This window comes from Myxocyprinus asiaticus, chromosome 3 (assembly GCF_019703515.2).
Source record: "Myxocyprinus asiaticus isolate MX2 ecotype Aquarium Trade chromosome 3, UBuf_Myxa_2, whole genome shotgun sequence".
In the NCBI taxonomy this organism is placed as follows: domain Eukaryota; kingdom Metazoa; phylum Chordata; class Actinopteri; order Cypriniformes; family Catostomidae; genus Myxocyprinus; species Myxocyprinus asiaticus.
Window position 1 is genome coordinate 1,385,001 of NC_059346.1, and position 12,029 is coordinate 1,397,029.

The following is a 12,029-nucleotide window of genomic DNA, read 5'->3' on the forward strand; positions in this document are numbered from 1 at the left end:
TTGTTATCGACAAAGTGAAAATGCGTAAAAAAAAAAATTTTTTTGCGGAATTTGCCGTTTTCTGCCTGTTTCCATTCAAATGACCTTTTATCAATAAAAATGGTGTGCTTGATGACGTCATGCTTAAAAAAACACTTTGTCGCATAAGTTTTGGTTTAGCGCAAAAGAAATCTGCCCTGAAGCCGTTTCTATACAGAAATGTGTGTTTATCGCTAATTCGCCTCCCAGATGTCCCTAATGTTTTTCCTCTGATGTTTTGGTCAAATGGGGAGAGTATTGAGACAATTCATTGAAATTAGACTTACTGTCATTTTAATTTCACAAATAAAAGCAATCAGAAGACGAGGAATTGCAATCGTAAGGGAACAGTTGCCCTTCTGATAGGACTGTAATATCGGTCCTGATGTTGCACCTATCGCAGGTTGCCACCGGTTACGACCCGAAAGTGAATCGTCATGACCCTGTTCAAGCTGGTAAACTGCACCAAGTAGTGGAGGAAACTTTCAGTCTTAGTATAAGGAGCATCCATCCATGTGTATCTGCTGTATGCACAGATATTAAAGAAACATTGATGCGGTGTAATATCAGTGTTTACATATATGATACATTCCTGATATTCAAGAGGATATTTTAAACAATCATCTAAAGCATCACAGCTGCATTATGTCCCGCATATTTCTCCAGCAACTTTTAACGACCAACTGACCTTGATTATCATCTAAAATTAATGTTAGCGTCATAATGCAATGTACATTTTCTGAATGCGATCCGAGGTAAAGAGGGTTTAAAATATTTAAATTCCTTGAATGCCGTCTATTCGTCAGGCTAATGATTGGGGTAAATTCTGTCATGTGACTATATTTTTGCGTTAATGTCTATTTTCTCAACAAAAAGTTTCCAAACCAGTTTTTCGTGAGATTTGAAGTATCGACATAGTTTATGCGCTAGAGTTAAACGGAAAAATACTATGTCGACTCTTGTGAAATTTGAGTGATAAATTGCGTTTCCATCAGCTATATCGGTAAACCTTTTGATGCGCATTATTTTTCTTATTTCACATGATATATCTCTGGGTGTAAATAATGCAGCCTTTGTTTTGTTCCCAGTCATGTCAACTATATCTGAGAAAATTTTTGTTTTGATACAACAAAGCAATCAAAAGTTATAACATTACAAAAATAATTTATCATAGTGTCCAAAAACATCTCCAAACAAATAAAACAAAGTTACATATGACCACCAGGAGATGGCGCCAAATACATGACACAGACTCAATGATGACTCAAATGACACAGAATGAAACTCATTCTGTGAAATCTCATTACTAAAATCATGTCTGCATGCTATGCAAACCTTTAGTCATTGTTGTGTTTGCATGTGTAATTAGTTCTTATGTACAATTATTATGTTTTATTTGTTTGGAGATGTTTTTGGACACTATGTATAAATTATTTTTGTATTGTTATAACTTTTGATTGTTTTGTCGTATCAACAAATTTCATTTGCTTTATTTCATAAGATGAAATTGAAATGTGTAAATCTTGAAAAAAAAATCATTTTAAGTCTAATGTGAATATGAAAATGAATATTCAAATATTATTATTATACAATACTAATATATTTTCTCATAATTTCTTCACTTTGACATGCCATTCGCTAAACCCACATGCCTTTATTTTCACATAAACTGAAGACCTTTAAGTTTCTAAAGAAGCCCCTAATTCTTGCAAACTGCTTTCAGACCCCCGAATCAAAACAAGTGTGAAAAAAGACTCCGGTCTCAATATCTTGTTCTGGCACTGAATTTAGATTCTCACCTCTTGATTTCATTCCAATAAAGCGATTCTCCACAATATCGATTCTCCCGACACCATGCTTTCCACTATCAAACAAGAGAAAAAAAGCTTATTGATTAATAAACAAACAAACAAACACACACACACACACACACAGATTCTCTCTCACACAAACACACACATACACATACCCACACAGACTCACACACACACACACACTCACACACACAGAGAGACTCAAACACTCACACACACAGAGAGACTCACAGACACACACACACACACACACACATACACTGACTCACATACACACAGACTCACACAGACACACACACACACACACACACACACACACACACACACACACACACACACACACACACACAGAGACTCACAGACACACACACACACACACACACACACACACACTGACTCACACACACAGAGACTCACACAGAGACTCACTCACACACACACACACACACCACACACACAGACTCACTCACACACGCAGACTCTCACACACACACAGACCCTCACACACAAGCAGACTCTCTACACACACACACACACAGAGACTCACACACACACGCAGACACACACACACGCAGACTCACACACACACGCAGACACACACACACGCAGACTCACACGCACACACAGAGACTCATACACACACACACACAGACTCACACACACACAGACTCACACACACACAGACTCACACACACACACAGACTCACACAAACACACACACACACACACACACAGAGACTCACAGACACACACACACACACACACACACACACACTGACTCACACACACAGAGACTCACACAGAGACTCACTCACACACACACACACACACACACACACAGACTCACTCACACACGCAGACTCTCACACACACACAGACCCTCACACACAAGCAGACTCTCACACACACACACACACAGAGACTCACACACACACGCAGACTCACACACACACACACACACACACACACACACGCAGACTCACACACACACACGCACACACACACAGAGACTCACACACGCATGCAGACTCACACACACGCAGACTCACACACACAGAGACTCACACACACACACACACACACACAGAGACTCATACACACACACACACACACACACACACACACACACACTGACTCACACACACACACAGACTCACACAAACACACACACAAACACAAACACACAGAGAGACACACACACACGCAGACTCACACACACACAGACTCATACACACACACACACAGACTCATACACACACACACACACACACAGACTCACTCACACACACAGACTCACTCACACACACAGACTCACTCACACACACACACACACAGACTCACGCAAACACACAGACTCACTCACACACACACACCATGTAAACTGACATTCATGCAAACATTAACAAATGGCTAAAAAACTATCACCCCTGGAGTCGCGAGTTTGAATCCAGGGCGTGCTGAGTGACTCTATATTTTATTATTTTGTTAGGGACTGTCTGGTGAAGAAATTAAGTGAGGCGCTGCTGTTAGTACCTGAATAAAAGAGGCCTAAGACACCCGCACTCTGTACCGAGAGTGGACGGGAGTGGTTCTGACAGTCCATGCTCACGTTCTAGTCCTCACTTGGAGTCTTTATTAAGAATCTAGCAGTTGGGGCCCTGGGTAGCTTAGCAAGTATTGACATTGATTACCACCCCTGGAGTCACAAGTTCAAATCCAGGGCGTGCTGAGTGACTCCAGCCAGGTCTCCTAAGCAACCAAATTGGCCCGGTTGCTAGGGAGGGTAGAGTCACATGGGGTAACCTCCTCGTGGTCACTATAATGTGGTTCTCGCTCTCTGTGGGGTGTGTGGTGAGTTGTGTGTGGATGCCGCGGAGAATAGCGTGAAGCCTCCACATGCGCTACGTCTCCGCGGTAACGCACTCAACAAGCCACGTGATAAGATGCGCAGATTGACGGTCTCAGACGGACGCGGAGGCAACTGAGATTCATCCTCCGCCACCCGGATTGAGGCGAGTCACTACGCCACCATGAGGACTTAGAGCACATTGGGAATTGGGCATTCCAAATTGGGTGAAAAAGGGGAAAAATCCCCCCAAAAAAAAGTTTCTGAGTGCCCCCCAAACGAGGAACAGTGTTAAAAAAAGATCTGCTCACCCGATCTCATTGAGGTAAGAAAAGATCTCCAGTGGCGTGTTTTTAGACATTCCCTCTTTAACATGTGTCACTTTCACTGGCACACCTGTAAATATGAACATACATCAGTTTCATCAGCAATAATTCTGAAACATCCCTTTAAACTCACAGAACAAATTTCATTGTCAAAGGAAATGAAACTACACAAGATTCCACATCTCTAGAATCTCTTTGCGTGATTACAAAGTTACAAGTAACACTTTTGCAATGTTGATCTAAAATGGAAAAAGTCATTTTAATCAAATCGATCTGCTTTTCGTCCACCGGTTTGCCCAGCAACATCACAACCGGTCCTGCACTCTGCTCTCCACGTAACACCCATCGACAAATCACTGCCAATAGTCGACTTATTCAAAGCATGAAATGAGCTGCTCACAGGCCAGAGGTGGAAGAGAACAGATCGTGGAGACTAACTACTCCCCAACATTGCAGGTTTGGAACGGCATGAGAGTGAGCAAATAATGACTTTCATTTTGGGTGAACTATTCCTTTGACAAATCTTTTCATACAAGGAGTTTTGTCAAACGCTCCATTCCCATATCCAAAGTCCCGGGGCTACAGGGCACCCAAAAGAGCAGGGGCCGGCCCCGCTGACAAAGAGCCCGATCCTTTCAAATAGTTAATAATTAGATTAAAAGTTCAAATAAATTAAACACTGCATGAACTGCGAGTCTCCTGACCACTTCTTCGTCGATCCGTGTGGACGGCATTCACCGCGCTCATTCTGTTCCCTCCTCGCCTTAGAAAAGCAACAATAGCACAGAAGACACAGTTGTAGGAAAAATTACTGCTTTACATTTTTACACTCTTTCCCCTTTTCTGCCCTGTTCCCTTTTGAGGGCACAAGAGAAGACGTGGCAAAGAAACGGGGGGTTAAAATGACAGAAGGAAAAAGGTTCCTTTTTTAATCAATGAGAGAGAGTGCTGAGAAAGTGAAGAAAAGATGGAAGAGAATAAAAAGATAAACCAGGTCTTTACAGGACGGGGGGTTTCTATTGTGAGAATCAGTAAACCAGCTTTTCTCATGAACACTAAATGGACGTGCTCAAATATCTATGAATACTGATGGACACAATGACATCGCTGTGTGATAAAATCAGCCGGAGTACCACACACAACTATTGAGATTCTAATGTGAAAAATATGGGAAAGATGTCTTGGGAATCTTTCAGGGATGGAGACGTACTGCGTTAAACTGCTTAAAAACGATCAAAGAATGATTAATATTTTACAAACACTTCTAGGTTAGATGCTCCACTGAAAGAACACTTCAATGTTATATCAGATTTATTTATACTACATACACTTAACTCAATCAGTGGTCAAGAACTAGACTGGAATAGTATTTATGTACCAGGGATGGGAAGAATAAGAAACGAAATGATTCCTATTATTTTAGTACCTGTGATGAAGAAATATTTGTACAAAATAAATGCATTTCTTATTGGATTAACTGCCCTCAGCAGTCTGTTACTAAATGATAATTATTGAATACGTTTTAAATGATCATTTCAGATTTTTAATTAAGATATTTCATTCACTCATTCATTTTTATAAAACATCACTAATAACAACAAACTCATAATGTGTATCTTTACCTACACACTGTCATATCAAGAACCATCCAGTAATTACTCTCAATTCTTGGTTCAAATTCGACGTGATGAAAATGAATGAATTGTGGTTCAGTAAGTCTTTGATTCAATAAAAAGAACAGGCGGATTTGTTCGAAAGAAAGCGTTGTGTGTTTTGCGGCGTAAATTGAAGAAAACTGGTTCATAAGAGTCATTCGTTCGGGAATCGGACTACACTGGTCACACTGTGTGTTTCATGCTGTAGATTCAAAAGAACCAGTTCATAAGAGTCATTCGTTTGGGAATCGGACTACACTGGTCACACTGTGTGTTTCACGCTGTAGATTCAAAAGAACCAGTTCATAAGAGTCATTCGTTCGGGAATCGGACTACACTGGTCACGCTGTGTGTTTCACACTGTAAATTCAAAAGAACCAGTTCATAAGAGTCATTTGTTTGGGAATCGGACTACACTGGTCACACTGTGTGTTTCATGCTGTAGATTCAAAAGAACCAGTTCATAAGAGTCATTCGTTCGGGAATCGGACTACACTGGTCACACTGTGTGTTTCATGCTGTAGATTCAAAAGAACCAGTTCATAAGAGTCATTCATTTGGGAATCGGACTACACTGGTCACACTGTGTGTTTCACGCTGTAGATTCAAAAGAACCAGTTCATAAGAGTCATTCGTTCGGGAATCGGACTACACTGGTCACGCTGTGTGTTTCACACTGTAAATTCAAAAGAACCAGTTCATAAGAGTCATTTGTTTGGGAATCGGACTACACTGGTCACACTGTGTGTTTCATGCTGTAGATTCAAAAGAACCAGTTCATAAGAGTCATTCGTTCGGGAATCGGACTACACTGGTCACACTGTGTGTTTCATGCTGTAGATTCAAAAGAACCAGTTCATAAGAGTCATTCGTTCAGGAATCGGACTACACTGGTCACGCTGTGTGTTTCACACTGTAAATTCAAAAGAACCAGTTCATAAGAGTCATTTGTTCGGGAATCGGACTACACTGGTCACACTGTGTGTTTCAAGCTATAGATTCAAAAGAACCAGTTCATAAGAGTCATTCGTTCAGGAATCGGACTACACTGGTCACGCTGTGTGTTTCAAGCTATAGACTCAAAAGAACCAGTTCATAAGAGTAATTCGTTCGGGAATCGGACTACACTGGTCAGGCTGTGTGTTTTACGCTGTAGATTCAAAAGAACCGGTTCATAAGAGTCATTCGTTTGGGAATCGAACTACACTGGTCATGCTGTGTGTTTCACACTGTAGATTCAAAAGAACCAGTTCATAAGAGTCATTCATTTGGGAATCGGACTACACTGGTCACGCGGTGCGTTCACGCTATAGATTCTAAAGAACCAGTTCATAAGAGTCATTCGTTTGGGAATCGGACTACACTGGTCACACTGTGTGTTTCACGCTGTAGATTCAAAAGAACCGGTTCATAAGAGTCATTCGTTTGGGAATCGGACTACACTGGTCACGCAGTGTGTTCACGCTGTAGATTCAAAAGAACCAGTTCATAAGAGTCATTCATTCAGGAATCGGACTACACTGGTCACACTGTGTGTTTCATGCTGTAGATTCAAAAGAACCAGTTCATAAGAGTCATTCGTTTGGGAATCGGACTACACTGGTCACACTGTGTGTTTCACGCTGTAGATTCAAAAGAACCAGTTCATAAGAGTCATTCGTTCGGGAATCGGACTACACTGGTCACACTGTGTGTTTCATGCTGTAGATTCATAAGAACCAGTTCATAAGAGTCATTCGTTCGGGAATCGGACTACACTGGTCACGCTGTGTGTTTCACACTGTAAATTCAAAAGAACCAGTTCATAAGAGTCATTCGTTCGGGAATCGGACTACACTGGTCACACTGTGTGTTTCATGCTGTAGATTCAAAAGAACCAGTTCATAAGAGTCATTCGTTCGGGAATCGGACTACACTGGTCACACTGTGTGTTTCATGCTGTAGATTCAAAAGAACCAGTTCATAAGAGTCATTCGTTCGGGAATCGGACTACACTGGTCACACTGTGTGTTTCACACTGTAGATTCAAAAGAACCGGTTCATAAGAGTCATTCATTCAGGAATCGGACTACACTGGTCACACTGTGTGTTTCATGCTGTAGATTCAAAAGAACCGGTTCATAAGAGTCATTCGTTCGGGAATCGGACTACACTGGTCAGGCTGTGTGTTTCATGCTGTAGATTCAAAAGAGCCAGTTCATAAGAGTCATTCGTTTGGGAATCGAACTACACTGGTCACGCTGTGTGTTTCACGCTGTAGATTCAAAAGAACCAGTTCATAAGAGTCATTCGTTTGGGAATCGGACTACACTGGTCACGCTGTGTGTTTCATGCTGTAGATTCAAAAGAGCCAGTTCATAAGAGTCATTCGTTCGGGAATCGGACTACACTGGTCAGGCTGTGTGTTTCATGCTGTAGATTCAAAAGAGCCAGTTCATAAGAGTCATTCATTTGGGAATCGAACTACACTGGTCACGCTGTGTGTTTCACGCTGTAGATTCAAAAGAACCAGTTCATAAGAGTCATTCGTTTGGGAATCGAACTACACTGGTCACGCTGTGTGTTTCACGCTGTAGATTCAAAAGAACCAGTTCATATGAGTCATTAGTTCGGGAATCAGACTACACTGGTCACGCTGTGTGTTTCACGCTGTAGATTCAAAAGAACCAGTTCATAAGAGTCATTCGTTCGGGAATCGGACTACACTGGTCACACTGTGTGTTTCACGCTGTAGATCCAAAAGAATCAGTTCATAAGAGTCATTCGTTTGGGAATCGGACTACACTAGTCAGGCTGTGTGTTTCACGCTGTAGATTCAAAAGAACCGGTTCATAAGAGTCATTCGTTTGGGAATCGAACTACACTGGTCACGCTGTGTGTTTCATGCTGTAGATTCAGATCAACCAGTTAATAAGAGTCATTCGGTTGGGAATTGGACTAAATTGGTCACGCTGTATGAATAAAGTAATGGGACACAAATGTATACCTTATTCATGAAAAGTGCCATAAACAATGACACACACACTAATCTTTAATGAACTCGATCTCCAGGATGTCTGGTTCATTAGGTGAATCTTCAGGGTTCTTGGTCATCTGGTAAAGATCTGAAGGCGCATGATTCTGAAAAACATCCAAGTTTCAATTTTATGTCATCAACATAAAAGTGCATTTACCTTTATTTTACCTTTGTGTCAAATAAAATAAATAAGGAGAAATTGTTTTGGCCTAGATATTGTGGTCTACAAAAATTGGACACACATGATGGAATTTAAAAACCTTTAAAAAACCTGTGGACAACTATCAATTGTGCCAACATATGAATAGCTTTCAAACCATGTGGCCTTTTATTTTACAACTCTTTGAGGTCAAACATACAAAACTGGCACGCTTATATACGTGAAGAGCAATCAAAGACTTTATATCACACATGCTGACTTGTTCATGTCGAGCACAATGTATTTCATGGTGAATTAAGGACACTTTGGATTACTTTTGTGCGATAAACTGTTTTGGTGTTGCTGGGTTGTCAAATGTAAAATCTGAGTCCTGAAGGAAAACCAGCTGAGAAGCACTGAGCTAAAGTGCTGTTGAATTCCCATTTCTGATTAAATATTGTGCCTAAAGGCATGAAAATGGTTTTGGATTTTGTTTGCTTTGAGTGACATTTTTTGCAGGAAAAAAGTACTTCATTTTGAGAAGAAAAACATCTTTATTTATTTACATGTGAGCAAAACACAAAAAACAAAATGCCACACAGTTTGAAAATCCATCAAGTCTTCATGCCAGACAGATATGCACTTCCACTGGGTGAAGACAGCAGTGATGTCCCGCCCGCCCACCGTGTGTGTGTGTAAGGGGGGGACGGCGTCCATCAGATGGTGGTCCCCCTGCCAATTACAGCGAGATGACAGTCGATGTGTCCTGAGCAAAGGCAAATTGCAGGGGAACTATGCAAAATAACCACTGGGTGCATTTAAATGGAAACCTTTACCAGACAAACATCATCATATGATAACTAATCTCTGTCGCCACGAGTCTAAATGTGCAGCAGTCTTTAACTAAACGCTCTCTCTGACTGCACTACATGACTTTATTTTCTGCTTCAGTAGTATCTGTACTGAGATAAAACTATAAGACATGTGGTGAAATGGCTTTAAAAGCCATTTGAAGAACTGTCTAAAAGGGTAAAATTAGCGGTTATAATTTTAACACACGAGACAGCAGGAGCATGATGACTAAAACACTGTTTGTTTGGTGAGTCTCAGTGTCTCAAGTATTTTATCATGTAAACAAAAGCCTGTGCATTTCATACAATCACAAATCACTACATTTAAAAGCAATGATTTCATTGTTCCTCACATAAATGCTCAGGTTTATATACTGTAGTTATGTAGTTTGTATATAGCTGTAAATATTTCATTTTAAAATCTTTAAAAAATTCAATTATAAGGAGATAGTTTGGGGCCAAATGTTATCGTTTCTGATAAGCTTATCTGGTATTTCACATACAAGAAAAATATTTGTTTAATTTGTTTGACCGTTTTCCTTGTGACAACTTTCACAGGTCAACAGGGTTGACCTTGACAAATAGAGTCAACACTACAATTTGTGTAAAAATGGAGAAATATTGGCAGAATGAGATTATTTACTTGTTTTCCCACCTGAAAGGGTTCAAATGATGTCACTTCCCAGGAGGCACAATTTTATAATCCAGGCGGAAAATAATGCAACTTTAAAATAATTGTTTGATCACTTTTGCTACAATAACTTTTGTAACAGGGATGAAGCTTGTACATTCAAATTCATGCATTTCAATAAATTCACAAATAACTTCATTTAAAAGCAATGTTTCAATTTTTCCTCAGATAAATGTCCAGGTTTAACCCTTTAAGCTTGGATTAGGGATAGGGTTACTGCGAGAAAAAATATAATTGTCAAAATATTAATAACTACACATGTAGACATTATGACCAAAACTGAACAAGTGCTTTTAAATTTGAAGATAAATCAGAAATGTTCCGTTTTGATAATTTAATAAAAAAAAATTGGACTGAACATATTATTGTAATCATTAAAAATATCAAACTGATCAAATAGTCATGTGTCATATGTTGTTGGAAAGCTGTCAAAGAGTAAAATACAACCAGTCTACTTGTTTTACTCACAGACAGAAATATAGCGAGTAATAGCTAAGTATATGTCTTTGACAATTACGTTGGTGTTGCTTATATGCTGCGTTTTCACTTCTGCGTAACTTCACGAAAAATAAACAGAAAATATCACATATCATTACTTAGAGGAGGTGATTATCTTTCAAACGAGTCCACACACAAGATAATCAGATGTATAGATCATTAGATAATCCACATGAAGCACAATGTTACATATGACCACCAGGAGATGGCGCCAAATACATGACACAGACTCAATGATGACTCAAATGACACAGAATGAAACTCATTCTGTGAAATCTCATTACTAAAATCATGTCTGCATGCTATGCAAACCTTTAGTCATTGCTGTGTTTGCATGTGTAATTAGTTCTTATGTACAATTATTATGTTTTATTTGTTTGGAGATGTTTTTGGACACTATGATAAATTATTTTGTAATGATATAACTTTTGATCGCTTTGTCGTATCAACACAAAAATGTTCTCAGATACAGTTGACATGATTGGGAACAAAAGCAGTTTTTCAGAGCAACCTTATTTACACCCAGAGATATATAATGACAAAGTAACTGATTAAAAGTGATAATTTGATTGTTCTTATGATTAATACCCAAGTTTGAGGATATTTTCCTTATCAACTGCATAACTGTTCATGCAAACCCGAACTCATCAGTGTTAACAATGGCAAAAAAACTTCACTAAAGACTTGAAAATCAGGTGCAGCTCAACACACTTCAGTTCTCCAGGGATTGACAGAGGGAACAGGGTTGATTTAATCTGATGGGATCAATGAATTTCAATTCTACACCCCTGCTGGTGTATGTGGCCCTGCCCTATCACCCTGAAAGACAGGCAGAGGTAGAAATAATCCACAGAGAGAAAGAGAGCGCTTTGGTGGTAAATGGCCCGTGAACAGAACCATCATGTCACCGGTCCATGGCTCGCTATGCTGCTTTATTCACTTCGCCATATATTGTTGTCGTGTGAGGCGGCTGAGCGCCCATCCTGAAAGACGGTCGCCGCATGAACTTAGAGCAAGTAAATTTCTCTCTTTCCATGCGTTAGATGCCTCATTTGCTTTCAATCAAAGCTCAGAGTTGAAAGAGAAGGAGAAGGGACGAGATTGTCAAAGAGAGGGAAAGAATGAATGAGTGAAGAGATGAGACGTATGTCAGTGAAATCTGACCACTGGATTGG

The 12,029-nt window shown here is 40.0% G+C and overlaps 1 protein-coding gene across 1 annotated transcript in view; it reads right to left on the reverse strand.

Annotated features, from left to right (window-relative positions):
- Window positions 1–12,029, reverse strand: part of LOC127423495 (argininosuccinate synthase-like) — a 48,095-nt gene that overhangs the window by 18,538 nt on the left and 17,528 nt on the right. Inside the window, exons 9-11 of the mRNA XM_051667846.1 lie at window positions 8,689–8,779; window positions 3,990–4,074; window positions 1,818–1,882 (exon numbers count right to left, since the gene is read on the reverse strand). Of these exons, the coding sequence (XP_051523806.1) occupies window positions 1,818–1,882; window positions 3,990–4,074; window positions 8,689–8,779 (241 nt within the window). The remainder of the gene's footprint in view (window positions 1–1,817; window positions 1,883–3,989; window positions 4,075–8,688; window positions 8,780–12,029) is intronic.